This window comes from Tachyglossus aculeatus, chromosome X3 (assembly GCF_015852505.1).
Source record: "Tachyglossus aculeatus isolate mTacAcu1 chromosome X3, mTacAcu1.pri, whole genome shotgun sequence".
NCBI lineage: Eukaryota > Metazoa > Chordata > Mammalia > Monotremata > Tachyglossidae > Tachyglossus > Tachyglossus aculeatus.
Genome location: NC_052099.1, coordinates 30,591,020 through 30,612,417, shown reverse-complemented (window position 1 = coordinate 30,612,417; position 21,398 = coordinate 30,591,020). Strand labels below are relative to the sequence as shown.

The 21,398-nt window shown below is 47.9% G+C and overlaps 1 protein-coding gene across 2 annotated transcripts in view; it reads left to right on the top strand.

Moving 5' to 3' along the window:
* The window catches only part of TMEM245 (transmembrane protein 245), a 68,909-nt gene extending 63,694 nt beyond the window's left edge, over positions 1–5,215 (top strand). For both annotated transcript variants that reach the window (XM_038770466.1, XM_038770465.1), the window contains 2 exons: positions 361–537; positions 4,442–5,215. In XM_038770466.1, the coding sequence (XP_038626394.1) occupies positions 361–537; positions 4,442–4,487 (223 nt within the window). In that variant the 3' untranslated portion in view covers positions 4,488–5,215. The remainder of the gene's footprint in view (positions 1–360; positions 538–4,441) is intronic.
* Positions 5,216–21,398: the final 16,183 nt, after the last annotated feature.

The following is a 21,398-nucleotide window of genomic DNA, read 5'->3' as shown; positions in this document are numbered from 1 at the left end:
AGATCCAAGTCCATAGGTGACTCAGAAGGGAGTAGGAGAAATGAGGGCTATTTTTCACCACATGTATCAAACCGACCACGCAGGCAGGTGATTCCTGTCATGCACTGTCTAGACTAAGCGCATTGTGGGCAGGAATTGTGCTTGTTCATTGTTCTGTTGTACCCTCCCAAGCGCTTAGGTCAGTGCTCTGCACACAGTAAGTGTCCAGTAAATACAACTGAATGAAATGAATGAATCTTCCTCGGAAAGGTGTTCACCAATTTTTTTTTTTTTTTTTAAGTTTAAGCGACCTCGTTTCATCTCCAGGGTCATTCAGCAGATCCCGTGGTAATTCTCAACCCTTCTGTTTTGTGATTCCAGAGGCGGCCATCCCTACTTGACGGGCTTAGCGGTGGCTGGAGGGGCCTACTATCTAGGCCTGGAAGGGGCCATCATAGGTCCCATCCTCCTCTGTATCCTGGTCGTCGCCTCCAACATCTACAGCGCCATGTTAGTGAGTCCCACGGCTTCCCTGTCCACCCCGTCCCAGCTACACGGGTGAGCTCATTCATTCATTCATTCATTCAATCGTATCTATTGAGCGCTTACTGTGTGCAGAGCACTGTACTAAGCGCTTGGGAAGTCCAAGCCGGCGACATCTAGAGACGGTCCCTACCCAGCAACGGGCTCACAGTCTTGAAGGGGGAGACAGACAACAACACAAAACATGTGGACAGGTGTCAAGTCGTCAGAACAAGTAGAATTAAAGCTAAATGCACACCATTAACAAAATAAATAGAATAGTAAATATGTACAAGTAAAATAAATAGAGTAATAAATCTGTACAAACATATGTACGGGTGCTGTGGGGAGGGGAAGGAGGTAGGGTGGAGGGGATGGGGAAGAGGAGAGGAAAACTGATTAGTTAGGAGCCAGGTTTAGAATTCCTCTGGCCTGGAATGCCCTCCCTTCACACATCCAGCGAGGTAGCTCCCTTCCTCCCTTCAAAGCCCTACTGAGAGCCCACCTCCTCCAGGAAGCCTTCCCACACGGAGCCCCCTTTTTCCCTTCCCCCGGTGAGGGACTGTGAGGAAGACCAGCCGAGTGACGGGGACGGGGTGGACCCAAGCAGTCACCGAAAGCTTTCCTTTGACGCTGCAGTTCGGGCCCAAGACGGTATCCTGACATTGTGAAAATGAAAATCGACAGTCCGAAGGGAACCGCTGTTTAATCATGTCAATCAATCAATCAATCATATTTATTGAGCGCTTACTGTGTGCAGAGCATTGTACTAAGCGCTTGGGAAGTACAAGTTGGCAACATATAGAGACAGTCCCTACCCAACAGTGGGCTCACAGTGTAGTTCGGGCTGATGTTTTCACAACTCTCCCCTCTCCCAAAGAGCAGAAAAAAGTAATGCCGAGCAAAGCATTTCAAGGAGAGGAGGTGGGGGAAAACGGTTCATCTCGAAATACAGATTAAGTAGTCCAAATGTCCTCGTGATTTTTTAGTAGGCGTCTGAAAATTCTGAATTATACAGACAGCGACTTATCTTCCCTTGCCATTTTTCTGGGACAATTACATCGCCCTTTATCTCTTTCCCCAATCTTTCCTCATGGTCTCGCAAGAATTAACATCTTTAAATCCGGAGTCCACCCGGAACTCTCCTTGCCTGTATCCACAGATGGCCCGCTTTTCAAAAGTGTCAGCTTGGGTGGTTGGTGAGTTTGGGCCAAGCGTCGTTAGCCACTGCCTCCTGCTCTGCTCTGTTTTAATTTGTCTATAGCCAGCATGCTCCGAGGATTTGCCTTTCCCCCAGTTTTAGTTGGAAAATCAGAGGAAGAGTTCGTGGGCTTACTTTCCCCTCTTGTGCTCTCACCCTTTCCAAAAAATTGAAATGGTGGGTGGGGGAACGGGAGGTAAGTTTATTTCAGTTATAAATATAATTCTTGGAACAAAAAAAAATGGCGCAATTTCCAAAATGAGATTACCAGAATCGACAGCCTGGAAAGGTGTCAAAATTTTGGTTCCATTTCAACCAATCGATCCGTGGTATTTGTTAAGCACTTGCTATGTGCAGAGCACTGCACTAAACACTTCAGAAAGTGCAAAGGCATCGGTGGACACGATCTCTGTCTTGACAGTAGAAAGACACTAGAAAGCCAGGAAGACTGTCAACATGAAAGGAACAGAAATTAAAACATGAAACCTTGGAATAACTTTGTATTGTTTTCAGTTTGGGGTCCAGCTCTCCAAAAGTACAGTTATTGTTGTTATTGTTGTTGATGTTATATTTTTTAAGCACTTACTCAGTGTCAAGCATGGGTCTAAGCTCTGGGGAAGATACAAGTTAATCAGGTCAGACACATCATCATCAATTGTATTTATTGAGTGCTTACTATGTGCAGAGCACTGTACTAAGCGCTTGGGAAGTACAAATTGGCAACATATAGAGACAGTCCCTACCCAACAGTGGGCTCACAGTTTAAAAGGGGGAGACAGAACAAAACCAAACATACTAACAAAATAAAATAAATAGAATAGATATGTACAAGTAAAATAAATAAATAAATAGAGTAATAAATATGTACAAACATATATACAGTTGCTGTGGGGAAGGGAAGGAGGTAAGATGGCGGGGAGACACAGTTCCTGTACCGCGTGGGAATCACATTCTAAGTAGTGGGAAGAACAGGTACTGAGTCCCCATCTTACAGTTGAAGAAATCAAGGCACAGAGGAATGCTGTGACTTGCCCAAGGTTGCACAGTAACCAAAGGGCAAATCTGGGATTAGTACCCAGGTCCTCTGATTTTCTGGTGTCTGCTCTTTCCACTGGGTCATGCTCCTTCTCTCATTAGTCAACTAATTAATTAGCCCCAACTCTGTAGTTACAAAGATTCAAAAGTATGAAGTCCGGGGGTGGTGGTGTTTTTTTAATGGTATCTGTTAAGTGCTTAACATGTGCCAGGCACTGTTCAAAACTCTGGTGTAGATACAACGTAATCAGGTCGGACACGGTCCACGTCCCACGTGGGGTCCACAGTCTTCATCCCCATTTAACAGGTGAGGTAACTGAGGCCCAGAGAGGTGAAGTATCTCGCCCAAGGTCCCGCAGCAGGCAAGCGGCACAGCCGGGATGAGAACCCCAATCACAATAGTACAGATTATCATTTTATCCTCATAAACTGTAGAGCCACCTTTAAACCATCTCCCAACTGTGGACAGAGTGAAGGAGACTGTTTCCCTGTTTGCTAAAATAGTCTTCCCTTTCTCACTGTGTATGGTTATCTTCTCCAGCCCAGCCCGCACCCTCCGATCCTCTGCCGCTAATCTCCTCACCGTTAGGCCTCGTTCTCGCCTGTCCCGCCATCAACCCCCGGCCCACGTCATCCCCCGGGCCTGGAATGCCCTCCTTCTGCCCATCCGCCAAGCTAGCTCTCTTCCTCCCTTCAAGGCCCTACTGAGAGCTCACCTCCTCCAGGAGGCCTTCCCAGACTAAGCCCCCTCCTTCCTCTTCCCCTCCTCCCCCTCTCCATCCCCTGTCTTACCTCCTTCCCTTCCCCACAGCACCATATGTATACATGCCTGTTCATATTTATTACTCTATTTATTTATTTTACTTGTACATATCTATTCTATTTATTTTATTTTGTTAATATGTTTTGTTCTCTGTCTCCCCCTTCTAGACTGTGAGCCCACTGTTGGGTAGGGACCGTCTCTATATGTTGCCAACTTGTACTTCCCAAGCCCTTAGTACAGTGCTCTGCACACAGTAAGTGCTCAATAAATACGATTGATTGATTATCTCTGTTATAGTTTCTGACTGTGTCCCAGTGCTCTCCATCCCCTCGCCCCCTCCTACCTCACCTCCCTTCCGTCCTTCTCCAGCCCAGCCCGCACCCTCCGCTCCTGTGCCGCCGCTCACCTCCTCACCGTGCCTCCTTCTCTCCCGTCCCGCCGTCGACCCCCGGCCCACGTCCTCCCCCTGGCCCGGAATACCCTCCCTCCGCACATCCGCCAAACTAACTCTCTTCCTCTCTTCAGAGCCCTACTGAGAGCTCACCTCTTCCAGGAGGCCTTCCCAGACTGAGCCCCCTTTTTCCTCTCCTCCTCCCCATCCCCCCCCGCCCTACCTCCTTCCCCTCCCCACAGCCCCTGTATATATTTTTGTATAGATTGATTACTCTATTTATTTTACTTGTATATATTTACTATTCTATTCATTTTGTTCATGATGTGCATCTAGCTTTACTTCTATTTATTCTGATGACTTGCCACCTGTCCACAGGTTTTGTTGTCTATCTCCCCCTTCTAGACTGTGAGCCGTTGTTGGGTAGGGACCGTCTCTATATGTCGCCAACTTGTACTTCCCAAGCGTGTGGTACAGTGCTCTGCACACAGTAAGTGCTCAATAAATACAATTGAATGAATCAATGAATGAACCCATTATTTTCTTTCAGGACTTTTAGAGAAACTCCCGAAGACCCGAAATCTGCAGCAGACTGAACGAATCGCCCCTTCTCTACTACAGAGAGTCGAGCCGTCTTCGACTTGCAGTGAGTTTGGAACAGTGGAGGCCGTCTCCCCTTTTCAACCGTGGCCTCCGGCACCCTCAGCCCACATTTTGGGAAAAAAACATTCGCTGGCCTTCCCTTCAGAGCACCTTTCCTTGGCCGGTAGCTTTGCAGGTTAATGTGCCGGTCTACAGGTTGGACATCTTGTTTGCTGACATCTGTTTCCTAAAAAGTCCTTGAGAGGTTGCGGTTTATACACTGGAGGCAAGGCGACCGTCTGCTGAAACAGCTAACGAGGTTCTTCGCCTGTTGGGTAATTTATAGGGGTACACGATTGATGTGAACAGAGGTGGCAGAATCAGCCTTCGTTCCCGGCGTGCCTGGTTAAAAGAAGGCTTATTTATTTGACAGTAATTTTACGGGCTATGAAGGCCCTCCTATCAAACTGTGGAGCAGTGTAATAATCTAGTGCTTTAAAGAAGTATCTAGAATGCTTATCTGTGGCGGTTGGTTTTTTTCTCCAGTGAATAACTGAAGTATCTGCGGGTAACCCTCACCCCTCCAGGAGAAGTGGAAGGGCGAGTGTTGTCTCCCTGGTCCCCCATTTAATCTTCACTTGAAGTAGAGTCACTCCCCCAGTATGTGTTTTGTTGGTTTTATTGTTTGTTTTTCTTTTAATGGCATTTGTTATGCACTTGCTATATGCCAGGCACTGAATTAAGCGCCGGGGGAGATACCAGCTCATCGCAGGTTGGACACGGTCCATGTCCCATACGGGGCTCGCAGTCTCAATTCTCATCTTACAGATGAGGTAACTGAGGCCCAGAGAAGTGACGTGATGTGCCCAAGGCCACGCAGCAGTGGCGGATGTGGGATTAGAACCCGGGTCCTTTGGAGTCCCAGGCCCGTGTTCTATCCAGTAGGTCACACTTGCTTCTCTTGTTGTCTGCTCTGTTTGTCTCCAACTCCCCTTCTAGGCACAGAAATTTCCCAGGGAGAAAAGAGACAGGAGGGTAGTAATCTCTCTCCCAGCCCCTACCAGGTGGTCCCATGAACACCCCTTCCCCGTAACAGTCTTCATACCAGGATGTCCTTTGTGCCCTTCCCCTTGGGCTAGGGAAGTAACAACTCACTTTGTGTGCAGGGAACGTGCCTGCCAACTGTTATGTTGTTTATTGGACCCTCCCAAACACTTAATAAGTGCCCTGCACATAGTAAGCGCTCAGTAAATGCCCTCTGTGTAAGCATCCACGGGTGTCTCCCCGTGGCCTCAGAGCTGGGATGGATACAAGCAGATCGAGTTGGACACAGTTCCCTGTCCTGCGTGGGGCTCACGGTCATAATCCCCGTTTTATAGATGAGGGAACTGAGGCCCAGAGAAGTGAAGCGACTTGCCCGAGGTCGCCCAGCAGACAAGTGGCGGAGCCGGAATTAGAACCCAGGTCCTTCTGACTCCCGGGTCCGGGCTCGATCCCCTAAGCCGTGCATGTCTTTGTTACACGTTGTGCACTGACTGGCTTTGAAAACTAGTTGCAGAATGGTATGCGATAAGCGTGTTAACCTGAAGATCTCGGAGAATTCCGCTCTTGACGGGCTCTGCCCTGACCATTCGCTTCAGGGTCCGAGATGTAGCCCGCTTTTCAGAGCCAATTTGTACTTCCCAAGCGCTTAGTACAGTGCTCTGCACATAGTAAACGCTCAATAAATACGATTGATGATGATGATGATGATGGGAACGTGGGCTTGGCCTCTGCTGGACTCCTAGGAAGCCGCGGTGCCACCACTGCTGCCCGTCGAAGCCTGTGTTGCCTTGGCTGTAGCTCCTGAGGCAGGTGCTCTGATCCTCTGCCTCTAAGAGGGTCCCCGTCATCACCTTCCCTTTCATTCAATCCGATTTATTGAGCGCTTTCTGTGTGCAGAGCACTGTACTAAGCACTTATCATATTCCTTTTATCATATTCCTCCCTCCCAAGCTCTTCTCTCCGTTCAGTGTTTCCCCTGTCCCTTTCTCTCTAGCCATCTTTTCTTCCCCGCCCCTGACCTTATGGTTTTTGAAAAAGATACAAAGAGCCATCAAACGATGGCAACCTATTTCCCACTGACTCGGTAATGGAGAAGCAGCGTGGCCTAGTGGAAAGAGCACAGGGCTGGGGGGCAGAGGACCTGGGTTCTAATCCCGGCTCCTTACCTTCTGTGTGACCTTGGGCACATCACTTAACTTCTCTGTGCCTTGGTTTTCTCAACTGCAAAATGGGGATTCAAAACCCATTCCGCCTCCTACTTGGACTGTGAGCCCCACGTGGGACAGGGACTGTCTCCGGTCTAGTTAACAAATGCCGCCATTATTATCATTATTATTATTATTATTATTAACTTGTACCCACCCCAGCGCCTAGAACAGTGTTTGACACATAGTAAGTACTTAAGTACCATTAAAAAAAAGAAAATCTAGATAATGGCATTTTGTTGCCCAGCCTGGGTAAATAAGAATGCGCTCTCTCTGTCTCTGGGGATGGAAGGGGAAAGACCTTGTTTGAACCAGGGCCCAATTTGCCAACAATTTTTAATTTCATGAAATCATTTCCTAGTAAGAACACACCACAGATTCTGGCTGTTGTCTTTCTGAAAAGTTTCTTTTTTCCCCCAGCATAAAAATAAATCCGAGTTTGCGCACTCTTACTGTAACGGGCAACAAAAACGCCCGTATTTTACTTAAACCAGGTTTCAAACCGATTAACGGCTGTCTTCCCTACAAACTCCGTGTCATTTCCGGGTGTGAGGAGTAAGGAGTTCTGAGTTTCGGTCTCCAGCTCCGTTAACCTCCGCCCATTTGCCAAAACCCATCCCACACACTGCATCTTACCTCGGCACCGTACGCGGAGCAAACACTCACAGCGGCCATTCCTGATCAGTTCGCCACTGCCCATCTTGCTCTGATAATAAGCCACGTTTTTAGCGAATCTGTGGCGGATTTTGGGGGTGCTATCCTGTGAGCTGGCCTCCCTCGCCGACTCGGATTCTCCACCCGTCCCTCTGCCACGTCCCATCCTCCTTCCCTCCCTCCCTTCCTCACCTCGCTTGAGTTAGGGACATGATCCTGGCCCACTTTTCACTGAAAATTGAGCGCTGTAGTTCAACCTTCTGTAAGCCTCTTCCACTGTGTGGGTAGAGGTTGGGCGAGAGTCTCTGTGAGGTGATTTATTACCAAGAACTGATTGATCTCCTGGATGGCTGGACCAGCAGGATACAGGAACAGGTCATAGGCAGAATCCCTTCCCCTTTCCCCTCAACCAGGATGGAATCCGCCCCCGTTCCCAAATCTCACATGGCCCCGTTGGCTCAGAACCACCAACTCACACGGTCCTGGGGAAAGATTTCACGGTTACCGTGGCTCCCCAGGAACTTTCTTTCACCCTCTTTCATCCTGCCCACCCTGCGAGAGAGTGTCTGGTCCACATTTTTCTACACTGTGAGCCCGCTGTTGGGTAGGGGCCGTCTCTATATGTTGCCAACTTGTACTTCCCAAGCGCTTAGTACAGTGCTATGCACACAGTAAGCGCTCAGTAAATACGATTGAATGAATGAATGAATGAACTTGATCACCTTGTAACCTCCCCAGCACTTAGAACAGTGCTTTGCACCTAGTAAGCGCTTAATAAATGCCGTCATTATTATTATTATTCTTTTTATTTCTCCGTGCCTCATCTGCAAAATGGGGATTCAAAACCTGTTCTCCCTCAGGCTTAGATTGGGAGCCCCATGTGGGATCGGATTGTCTTAATGCTTGGCACATAGTAAGCGCTTAAGAAAAACCACAATTATTATTGATTACTGTTCAGAAACTCACCTCTAGGTACATCACCATTTGCCCATTTTTAGGGTTGTGACCAGACTAACCACCTGTAGACCTTGAAGCCAAATGGCATCTGAAAACAGGAAGTCCTCGTCCTTGAAGGGATTGAAATGCCCAAGGCAGTTGGATGATTAATATTAATAATAATAACAGTAGTAATTATAATAATTATGACACTTGCTAAGCACTTTCTATGTACCAAGCACTTTTCTCAGAGCTGGGTAGATAAAAGTTAATCGGAGTGGACACAGTCCCACATGTGGCTCACAGTCTAAGCAGGGGGGAGTAGGATTTGATCCCCATTTTACAGATGAAGAAACCGAGGCCCAGAGAAATGAAGTGACTTGCCCAGGGTCACACAGCCGATGTGGCAGAGCCGGATTCAAACCCAGCTCCCCCGACTCCCAAGCCCGTTCTCTTTCCACTGGGCCACGCTGCTTGTCATAAGCAGAATTTTAAGCAGGGTCGATTCCTATAAATTATCCAGATCATGAATCCATGTTCATTAACCATCTTGTAACCCCCATGTTGCTTCTGGAAAGGTTAATTTGTAAATTAAGAACGTGTAAAGTACTTTCCTATAGCACTCCATAGGGAGGTTGGATTTAACCATCCAGGTGTGGGGCATTGGAATGATTTCTGGGTTAAGTGCACCTCCTGGGTCAAACGGGGTTCATAATTTTACGTGGACTAATTTATTCAGCACCTGCTGTTTAATTGAAATGCCCCATTTTCCATAAAGTGATTAAAAAAAAAATCTGTCTGGGCCACCATTAACCAACCAGCTGCTGGGGTTGGACCTCTCTCTGAGTTTTCTCTGTAATTTCCTGCCGTTCTTAGCTTTGTAATCCCTATACGGCCACAAAGGGGAAATTATTAAAAACATCCCATCGATGGAATTCCGAACGAGAATCAAATCCAGAACTCTAAAGGTCATTCGACTAGATTTCGTGCACTGAAGGATACGTAGTTGTCAGTATTTATCTCTGGCCTCTGTCTTGCCTGGTCTGCGGGTTCAGGGAAAGAGAAGGTTTTTATAGTCGTAGTAAAGAGAGGTGTCAAAGGAAGAGTTTCACTAAGGCATCTTCTGGCAGTGGTCTAGAGAAGCAGGCTCTGTGCTAGGAAGTACAGGAAGATGATTTCGCACGTCTGACACAGGGTTTGCAGGAGCGGAGCCTAGACATATGGGAGCTCCTGTTGGCATGTGCAGTTGGGATTTTGGGGTGGTTTATTTGCCAAGGAAAGTTTTTCAGCCTGAAGGCCCAGTAGGCCATCACCAAACTGACCACCAGTCCCCTAGTTTGCAGTCAACAAAGATTCATTGAGCCACCCCCTGAGGGCCCCCCCCCCCGAGGCAGAATCTCCACATGGGATGTGAAGGTGCGCACACCCAGATAGTTAGGGTTTCTCCTCTTGGGCCAGACACCAGGTCTATGAGTTCAGGCATTTTCTCTCCTCCCTCTCCTTCCTCTCTCCTCTCACCCTTTCCCCCCTCCCCTTTTTCTCTCCCCTCCCTCTGCCTTCTCCTCCCCCTCTTTCTATTCCCTCCCATATCTCCCCCTTTTCCCCTCTCTTCCTTTTCCTTTCTCTCCCCTTTCCTCTTTCACTCCTTTCTCCCATTTCACCGTTCTTTCCTCTCTCCCCTCTCCCTTCTCTCCCTTCACTCCTCTCTTTCCCCTTCCGCTTATCTCTTCCCTTTCCTCTCTCCCTTTTCACTCTCTCCCTTTTCATTTCCTTCTCTACCCTTTTTTTGTTCTCTTTCCCCTCCTTTGCTTCTCTCTCTCCCCCTCTTGGGCTCCTCTCCCCTTCCACTCCTCCTCCCTTTCAGTCCTCTCCCCTCTTTAGCTCCTTTCTCCCACCGTGTCCCTCCTCTCCTCTCTGTACTAGAGGTGTGCAAATATTCAGCGCCCTTTGGGGAGTGCCACTGTTTGGATTGCTGCCTTGAGATACTCAAATATTGACATCCCTAACTTTTTTAAGGTCTCTGAATTCACTTTTAAGTGATGCTAAATAAACCTGTATTTTCCCAAATGATGTCCGTAGGCCAATATTCTTTGTGAGGTGTGGTTTTTTTTCTTTTATTTTTAAATCCAGTATAGCAGAGCCAGGCAGGTAGTGTTTGTAATCACCAATATTTGGTGTTCAGCTGGGATGGTTGAATAGCATCTTCAAGTTTTCGTGCCTACTAGTGTGTCTGAGGGTTTTCCTTTGATTAGTGGATTCAGGCCTCTTTCTGAACATTTGAAGAGAATTGGAAGGGGCAGCTGCTGGGTCCGTTGCCATGACACATTTATGTCTATCAAATGAAGACGTGTTTTCTGGAGAACATTGACGTGGAGGGCTGGATATCAAAATCAGGAACCGAGCCTACGTTGCCACGTAGGTCACGTGTGGGAAACCATCCGCGGCGAGTCGACTTGCAGTCAAAGAAGGAATCACCATTTTCAGCTTCGTCCAGCTTTGGACGAGGTATTGTACGGGTGTCCATTCTGGTGAAAAACTGTTTCGTATCTTTTGAAATAAAATGATTAATGTCGACTGTAACCCCCGCAAAATTCTGATTAATGTCTCGAACGGGATTTCTAGTCTGACTCCACTGGCAATTGATTGAAAAACAAAGGCTCTGGGTTTGGGCAGCGGCTTGCCATCCTTAATTAGGCGAGGCTTGGTTTTGAGTTCGTGCCAAAGCGGCAGGTCGGAGACAACATCTTGTGTATTATTGACACAAGTTTTGGTGTCCTGCTGGCAGCCCACCTAGCAGGTGGAGTGACCTGACATTTTTCCTGGGGGACGGTCCGTTTCCAGGGAATTCAGTGAGCTCAAGGCCAAATTTGAAGTGATAGCAGATGGGAGAGGAGCTTCCCTTCGGAAGGGGGAGGGAGAGAGAGGTGGAATTTGTTACGGGAATAGGGAAATGGAGAACCCAGTTGGACTGAGTCCCTAGGGCTCCAGGAAAGACCATGTCCAGGTGAGGATCCAGGCCTGGATCCCAGTGGTCCATATGGGGTGTCTACTGGCCACTTCTTTCCAAAAAGAAGGAGCACTTTTCATCCCAAACACCAAGCCAGGGAAGAAGGAGAAGGTATGACTGCTCCGTGTTCTGTTCTCCTCACCGTCTAATGAGGGGACATTTCTACCCCAACCCAAGAGTCTCCAGGGAGTTATCGGTACATCCTCCGATGGGTTTCGAGCTCCAAGGTTACTACCACCCCCGGGGTGGGAACCCGCCGAAAAAATCAAATCAAAACAGCACACAGGAAAATGGGCCCGATTTCATCAGGTGTGGAAAATGTTCCTGGGCTTACCGACTTTCATCAAACCTCAACAAACGCATCCAAATGTCACCAATGTTTTACTACAAAATCACGTAACGCGGCTTAAAAAATCCCTGCTTCCCTCGGGGGGAGATTTCTTTCCACACTTCAATAAAAGCTTTGTGCATAGCCTGCTTGGGGAATGGAAGGTGTGGGTTAGTCTGAGACTCGGGTCGGGGAAGCAGAAAGGGAAAGGAAGGATGCTCCTTGTGGACCTCTGATAATCTCTGACTTGTGAGAGCACTGCTCTTCCGTAGGATGAGAGCTTTTTTAATGAGGGTTAGTTGAATCGAAAAAGGTATTCTTCCTAAAATCAGATTTATGGAGCGCTTCCTGTGTGCAGGGCACTGTGCTAAGCGCTTGGGAGAGTACAGAAGAACAATACACGGACACATTCTCTGGCCAAAACGAGGACCCCCAGGCATCTACTAAGGAGGGCGAAAGTGGCTGGAACTTCCCAGCTTCTCTGAACACCCCCACAATAAAAATAATAATAATAATGATGGTATTTGTTAAACACTGTTCTAAGCGCCGGGGAGGCGACAAGGTGATCGGGTTGTCCCACGGGGGGCTCACGGTTTTAATCCCCATTTTCCAGATGAGGTCACTGAGGCCCAGAGAAGTGAAGTGACTTGCCCAAAGTCACACAGCTGACGGAGGCAGGATTTGAACCCATGACCTCCGCCTCCAAAGCCCGGGCTCTTTCCGCCGAGCCACGCTGCCTCTCATCTAACTCTCCTTCACTGGAACAAACTCTGGAAGCAGGTGCTGTGTCTTGGGCGTGCTGTGGCGCTTAGCACGTAGTAGGCGGCTAACAAATATCATTATTATTTTTATTCTGTTACCCAGAGACCCTAGGAATGGGGCCGAGCAGAAAACTGGTGTCGAGCCACTGGATGGCAGCAAAATCTTTGATAGCCAAAGTCGTGATTCCTGGAGCATCGTTATCACCGAACAACGCAACCGGCTGACTCGTCTACCTCTCTGGCAGGCCTGCAGAGCCTCCGATTGTATTTCCAGCTGAAATGCCAAACCTGGCAGTTGTCCCGGCATGTCTGTCTGAAGTACGTCCCCAGTCCACCGTGAAACAACTCCTTCGGCCCTGAGCTGACTGTCCTCCGGGACCTTGTAATTCGATTTAGTCCATCTGACCTGCTTAGGCCGCAAGTCCCCGAATCGTCTGGGCCTTCAAGCCTCCATTTTAAAATGACCGCTGTCCAGTTGGAGCCGTGAGGGTAAAATAATAATAATAATGGCATTTATTAAGCGCTTACTATGTGCAAAGCACTGTTCTAAGCGCCGGGGAGGTTACAAGGTGATCAGGTTGTCCCACGGGGCTCAAAGTCTTCATCCCCATTTTCCAGATGAGGGAACTGAGGCCCAGAGAAGTGACTTGCCCAAAGTCACACAGCTGACAATTGGCGGAGCCAGAATTAGAACCCACGACCTCTGACTCCAAAGCCCGTGCTCTTTCCACTAAGCCACGCTGCTTCTCTTTATTTTACAGATAAAGCAACTGAGAAGTGATTATTACCTGTTATTATTATGATATATATTATCTTAATAATAATAAGTTATTATAACTAATAAAGCACAGAGAAGTGACCTGCCCAACGTCACACAGCAGACAAGTGGCAGAGTCAGGATTAGAACCCATAATAATAATGCTGGTATTTAAGCGCTTACTATGTGCAAAGCACTGTTCTAAGCGCTGGGGAGGTTACAAGGTGATCAGGTTGTCACACAAAGGGCTCCCAGTCTTAATCCCCATTTTACAGATGTAACTGAGGCACAGAGAAGTGAAGTGACTTGCCCAAAGTCACACAGCTGACAGTTGGCGGAGTCAGGATTTGCACCCATGACCTCTGACTCCAAAGCCCAGGCTGTCACTCTGCTTCTCGTGTGCTCTTTTGAATTTCAGAATCGTACATCTTTATGGGGAAAGAGACTTTATGAACCGGATATGAATATCCTTCATATCAAATTTCACCGCCTATCAGATTTTCAAGGAACGGCCGAATCCGGAAGCGACGAAGGAGACGTCTGGGCTAGGATGAAGGTGATAAAATGGACTTTTCTTCCTTGGGCCGAGTCAGGCTCTCCCATCCCCTTTTTCCCCGGCAGTTGTCTTTCCTAGGCTCACTGGAAGCAGCCGGGAACCGGATCGGCGCTGGGAGGAGTTTTATAGCATGCCGGCCTGAAAGTTGTGATGCTGGAGGATGAACTCTGGCAGAGCCAGGGAAAAATCCACAATTGCCTCCAAACTAGATCCCCAACAAGCAGCCAGTGTTGACGAGAAAAAGCTGAAGAAATCTGCTCTGGTTGTGAGGGGACGGCTGCTAACTCCTTGCAGGCCGGGATCGTGTTAAGCGACTCTTTGTATTGTACTGTTCAGCCAGTGGTGTTTATTGATATTGGCAAATACCAGTTAGTGGTATTTATTGGACTCTTACTTTGTGCAGGGCTCAGTGCTAAGCTCTTGGGAGTGAACAACGGAACAGTAAACTCGTTCCCTGCCCGTAACACGCATAGAGTCTAGAGGGGAAGACAGACATGGATATAAATAAATACATTATGGATATGTACATAAGCACTGGGGGGCTGAGGGAGGGAAGTAAATAAAGGGAGCAAATCCAAGTGTAAGGGTGATGCCCAAGAGAATGGAAGAAGAGGAAATCGAGGGCTTAGGGAAGGCCTCTTGGAGGAGATATGCTTTTAATAAGGTTAAAATCAGTCTGCCAGTCAATGGTATTTACTGAGCACTTACTGCGTGCAGAGTACTGAGAAGCGGCGTGGCCCAATGGAAAGAGCACGGGATTTGGAGTCAGAGGTCATGGGTTCAAATCCTCGCTCTGCCGACTGTCAGCTGTGTGACTTTGGGCAAGTCACTTCACTTCTCTGGGCCTCAGTTACCTCATCTGGAAAATGGGGATTAGGACTGTGAGTCCCTGCTGGGACAACCTGATCACCTTGTAACCTCCCCAGCGCTTAGAATGGTGCTTTGCACATAGTAAGCGCTTAATAAATGCCGTCATTATTATTATTATTACTGCACTAAGCATTTGGGAGAGTACAATATTACAATATAATAGACTCTCCACGAGGCCACGGTGCTCCTCACTGCTATAATGCTTCTAAGCATTATGAAGATCACATTTCCTCCGAGAAGCCTTCCCCGATTATGCCCTCTTTTCCCCAGCTCGCTCTCCCCTCTGCGTTGTCTGTGAACTTAGGGCATTTGATATTCACTCTAACCCTAGGGGACTTATGTCGATCTCTTTAAATTATATATTCTATATTATTTATTTATATGTCTTTCCATCCCTGCCAGCCCCTAGGCTGTAAACTCATCGAGGGCAGGGAGCGGGGTCTGTTAATTCTGTTGTACTCTCTCCCAAGTGCTTAGTTGAGTACTCTGCACGCAGTAAGCGCTCAATTCATTCATTCAGTCAATCGGGTTTATTGAGCGCTTACTGTGTGCAGAGCACTGTACTAAGCGCTTGGGAAGTTGGCAACAGAACAGAGAAGCAGCGTGGCTCAGCGGATTGAGAAGTACAAGTTGGCAACAGAACAGAGAAGCAGCGTGGCTCAGCGGAAAGAGCCCAGGCTTTGGAGTCAGAGGTCGTGGGTTCAAATCCTGGCTCCGCCAATTTTCTGCTGTGTGACTTTGGGCAAGTCACTTAGCTTCTGTGGGCCTCAGTTTCCTCATCTGTAAAATGGGGATTAATGTGAGCACCCCGTGGGACAACCTGATCACCTTGTAGCCTCTCCAGTGCTTAGAACAGTGCTTGGCACATAGTAAGTGCTTAATAAATGCCATCATTATTGTTATTATTATTATTGTTAACATATAGAGACTGTCCCTACCCAACAGTGGGCTCACAGTCTAGAAGACAAATACCATTGATTGAAGGAAAGAGGCCACCAGTGCCCTCTCGTCTGGGTAAGTTTGGGGGTTTGTGGGGGGCGGGGTCACCCCGCGGATGAGCAGCGTGGCTCAGTGGAAAGAGCCCGGGCTTTGGAGTCAGAGGCCACGGGTTCAAATCCCAGCTCTGCCAATTGTCAGCTGTGTGACTTTGGGCAAGTCACTTCACTTCTCTGGGCCTCAGTTCCCTCATCTGTAAAGTGGGGGTTAAGACTGTGAGCCCCCCATGGGACAACCTGATCACCTGGTAACCTCCCCAGCGCTTGGAACAGTGCTTGGCACCTAGTAAGCGCTTAGCAAACGCCATCATTATTATTACTATGAGGTGGCACACGAAGAAAGTAAGCTGCCAGCGGCTAGCCAACCCCACCGCCAACCAAGACAGACGCTCGTATCTGAGCTTCAATTGTCTAAAAACCAAGCTGCCGAAATCTCAGGCTTGTATATTTCCTGTCGGCGCCTGGTTTGGCTGGAAGACTGGGTCCTTCCCTGGGGGAGCTGGAATTTACCTCTTAAACTTGAGCTCTTTCCCTGCCCTTTTAAGGAACGCCAATTGCCTAGGCCTCTTTCCCACTTGATACTGTGGCCTAATGGTCCAGGAAACATCCCTGGTGGAAATTTCAAGTCAGCAGCGAGTTTAGGAACCACAAACAAGACTGGGGACCGGGAATATTCTTTTATTCCACATTCCTTTGTCTCCCCAAAACGGCCCAACTCCTCCTTCGGAGCCGGTAATGACTTTTAAAGTTCTCTTCGGCGCGTTTACGGGAAACTTCAGATTGACTTTTCTGCCCTCCCCGGGGAGGATCCGAGGGTCTGGCCGGGCCTGGGCTGGACACGCTCATCATCAATTGTATTTATTGAGCGCTTACTGTGTGCAGAGCACTGTACTAAGCGCTTGGCCGTCTCTGACCGCTGTGGCCTTGGGGAAATGGCCCCCGCTGGCTGGCTCTGACCCACTGAGGCCTGAGGAGGGCTGCCAACTGGCACGGCCCCAGAGGGGCACCATGGCCCATTCCCCTTGTTGAGTGGCATCGGCAGGCCAATGGCGACGGGGGGAGGCGACGACACTTCCCGTTCTGTCCCACCCCAGCTCCCTGAAGCTCTGGCCTCTCCCCGTCCACCAGCCTCAGTCACACCCTGACGGTAGGTGGACTCCAATTCTAATGGTAATAATTAATAAGAATGATAATTGTGGCATTTAAGTGCTTATTACATGCCAGGCACCGTATTAAGCGCTGGGGTGAATCCAAGCAAATGGGGTTGGACAGAGTCCCTGTCCCTCGTGGGGCTCACGGACTCAATCCCCATTTTACGGATGAAGGAATCAATCAATCAATCGTATTTATTGAGCGCTTACTGTGTGCAGAGCACCGTACTAAGCGCTTGGGAAGTCCAAGTTGGCAACATATAGAGACAGTCCCTACCCAACCGTGGGCTCCCAGTCTAAAAGGGGGAATCAATCAATCAATCGTATTTATTGAGCGCTTACTGTGTGCAGAGCACCGTACTAAGCGCTTGGGAAGTCCAAGTTGGCAACATATAGAGAAGTCCCTACCCAACAGTGGGCTCACAGTCTAAAAGGGGGAGACAGAGAACAAAACCAAACATACTAACAAAATAAAATAAATAGAATAGATATGTACAAGTAAAATAGAGTAATAAATATGTACAAACATCTATACATATATACAGGTGCTGTGGGGAAGGGAAGGAAGTAAGATGGGGGGGATGGAGAGGGGGACGAGGGGGAGAGGAAGGAAGGGGCTCAGTCTGGGAACCGAGACTGAGAGGGAACTGAGGCCCATCATCATCATCAATCGTATTTATTGAGCGCTTACTATGTGCAGAGCACTGTACTAAGCGCTTGGGAAGTACAAATTGGCAACATATAGAGACAGTCCCTACCCAACAGTGGGCTCACAGTCTAAAAGGGGGAGACAGAGAACAAAACCAAACATACTAACAAAATAAAATAAATAGAATAGATATGTTAAAATAAATAAATAAATAAATAGAGTAAAAAAAATATGTACAAACATATATACATATATACAGGTGCTGTGGGGAAGGGAAGGAGGTAAGATGGGGGGGATGGAGAGGGGGACGAGGGGGAGAGGAAGGAAGGGGCTCAGTCTGGGAAGGCCTCCTGGAGGAGGTGAGCTCTCAGCAGGGCCTTGAAGGGAGGAAGAAAGCTAGCTTGGCGGATGGGCAGAGGGAGGGCATTCCAGGCCCGGGGGATGACGTGGGCCGGAGAAGGCCCAGAGAAGTGAAGCGAATTGCCCACGGTCCATGGCAGATTAAGTGGCGGATCTGGGTTTGGAACCCAAGACCTTCTTGGATTCCCAGGCCCGGACTCTATCCGCTCTGCTGTGCTGCTTCCCAATCCTCCCAGGATTGGGCCTTATTTTGTTTGCTGGGCTTTGCTGTCGTCGGAGGGTGGGTATATCTTGTGAGGCCAAGTCATCCAGACTCCACACCAGGAAGGGCGGGCTTCCCGATATGGGCTGAGGCCGGAGTGGGCCGCGGACTCCGGAAAAATCCCAGCCTGTTTCGGGCCGGTGCGGCCAGATAACGTAGGCTCTTCTGGAGAGGATGGAGGGGGAGAGGAGTGGCTGGCCTAGTGGATGCAACACGGACCGGAGAGTTAGAAGGACCTGGGTTCTAATCCTGCCTCCACCACTTCTCTGCTGGGTGGATTTGGGCAAACCGCTTCACGTCTCTGGGCCTCAGTTACCTCATCTATAAAATGGGGATTTAAACTGTGAGCCCCATGTGGGACGTGGGCTGTATCTAACCTGATTAGCTGATATTCTACCCCTGTGTTTAGTATAATAAGCTCGAGTAAGGCACCTAGTAAGCACTTAACAAATACCCTTTAAAAAAAGAGAAAGCGCAGCAATAATTGCTAGGGAAAACACAATACAATAGAGTTGGTAGGCATTTCACATGCCAGTTTATTGAGTACCAATTTATTGAAGCGCTCAATAAATACGATTGATGATTTCACATGAGTGCGTGCACCCCGGTTATGGCTGTGCCTTAGAATTGTTGCAGCTTTCTGTTTTTGTTGGGGGAGGCATTTACTCCGCATAGCCGATGTTGGTTTTGAATTGTCTCTGTGTTTGAATTTTGGGCAGCAAGAGGCTTGGGTTGGGTTAGCCGAGAAATGTTCTTATTGCTCTGAATCTCCTGTCTCCATCTGGACGAAGCAGCGTGGCTCAGTGGAAAGAGCCCGGGCTTTGGAGTCAGAGGTCACGGGTTCAAATCCCGGCTCTGCCAGTTGTCAGCTGTGTGACTTTGGGCAAGTCACTTCACTTCTCTGTGCCTCAGTTACCTCATCTGTAAAATGGGGATTAAGATTGTGAGCCCCCCATGGGACAACCTGATCACCTTGTAACCTCCCCAGTGCTTAGAACAGTGCTTCGCATATAGAAAGCGCTTAATAAATGCCATTATTATTCTCTGTGCCTCAGTTACCTCATCTGTAAAATGGGGATGAAGACTGTGAGCCCCTGTGGGACAACCTGATCACCTTGTAACCTCCCCAGCACTTAGAACAGTGCTTTGCACATAGTAAGCGCTTAATAAATGCCATTATTATTATTATTATTCTCTGTGCCTCAGTTACCTCATCTGTAAAATGGGGATGAAGACTGTGAGCCCCTGTGGGACAACCTGATCACCTTGTAACCTCCCCAGCACTTAGAACAGTGCTTTGCATATAGAAAGCGCTTAATAAATGCCATTATTATTATAATCCGTGCCCATGAGGACTTTATAGTCTAGAGAGGAGCCCTGCCCTTAAAATGGGATGATCTTTCTTTGAGCAAAAGCTTCATGTAGAAAGAGACACAAGGCAGCAAACGAGAAAACAAGGGCAGACGATACGAACGTTAATTACAGCAACATAACGAGGGACGATATTTTTGTGTGAGCGGAATTGTGGTCACCTTTACAGCCACACACATAGATGAAAGCCTCCGTCAGTGATATCTTCTTTGAATATGAAGAACAACTATATGTAGCTGAATGTGTGCGTTTGTGCGTGTGGGCGTCTGTATGTGTACAGATATAAAATAATATCAACTTATGTTATTTGGGTGGCGTCGTTCTCATTCACTGTTTCATTATCTCTGAAGGACTCCTGGGACCGTATGCTTTTATTAAGTTGTATTTGTGAAGTGCTTCCTATGTGTCGAACACTGTTCTAAGCTCTGGAGTTAATTCGGTTGGACACAGCCCCTGTTCTGCAAGGGGCTCACCGTCTAAGTAGGAGAAAGAAAAGGAGAACCGAGACACCGAGAAGTTGTGACTTGCCCACGGTCACCCAGAATCAATCAATCAATCAATCGTATTTATTGAGCGCTTACTGTGTGCAGAGCACTGTACTAAGCGCTTGGGAAGTCCAAGTTGGCAACACGTAGAGACAGTCCCTACCCAACAGTGGGCTAGCAGTCTAAAAGGGGGAGACAGAGAACCAAACCAAACATACTAACAAAATAAAATAAATAGGATAGATATGTACAAGTAAAATAAATAAATAAATAAATAAATAAATAGAGTAATAAATATGTACAAACATATATACATATATACAGGTGCTGTGGGGAAGGGAAGGAGGTAAGATGGGGGGATGGAGAGGGGGACGAGGGGGAACAGTGTTCCTATGTGTTGAACACTGTTGCAAGCTCTGGAGTAGGAAGAGGTTAATTCGGTTGGACACAGCCCCTGTTCTGCATGGGGCTCACCGTCTAAGTAGGAGAGAGAAAAGGAGAACCGAGACACCGAGAAGTTGTGACTTGCCCACGGTCACCCAGAATCAATCAATCAATCAATCGTATTTATTGAGCGCTTACTGTGTGCAGAGCACTGGACTAAGCGCTTGGGAAGTCCAAGTTGGCAACACGTAGAGACAGTCCCTACCCAACAGTGGGCTCACAGTCTAAAAGGGGGAGACAGAGAACCAAGCCAAACATACTAACAAAATAAAATAAATAGAATAGATATGTACAAGTAAAATAAATCAAGTAATGCATATCTATTCTATTTATCTATTTATTTTATTTTGTTAGTATGTTTGGTTTTGTTCTCTGTCTCCCCCTTTTAGACTGTGTGCCCACTGTTGGGTAGGGACTGTCTCTATATTTTGCCAATTTGTACTTCCCAAGCGCTTAGTACAGTGCTCTGCACATAGTAAGCGCTCAATAAATACGATTGATGATGATGAAGTAATAAATATGTACAAACATATGCATATATACAGGTGCTGTGGGGAAGGAAAGGAGGTAAGATGGGGGGGATGGACAGGGGGACGAGGGGGAGAGGAAGGACTCAATCAATCAATCGTATTTATTGAGCGCTTACTGTGTGCAGAGCACTGTACTAAGCCCTTGGGAAGTCCAAGTTGGCAACATATAGAGACAGTCCCTACCCAACAGTGGGCTCACAGTCTAGAAGGGGGAGACAGAGAACAAAACCAAACATACTAACAAAATAAAAGGGGCAGAGATGGGGGGACGGATTTGAGGGGGTCTCACTTAGGGGAGGGGGGCATCTCAGAAAGCATTTGGCCGAGCCAAGATTAGAACCCAAGTCCTCAAACTCCCAGGACCGTGCTTTTTCCACAAAGCCGTGCTGCTTCCTTATGTATTTTGCGATTATCTACTGGTCTGGGGTCTTCACAGATACCCAACCCAGTTTTAAGGAGAGGGTGAACACGGGTTATTTTGACACTGCCTGATGCCCCTGACCTTCATTTTCTTGTCCAGTGGCCAACACAGTCAGCGGTGTCATAATTCAAAGAAATTC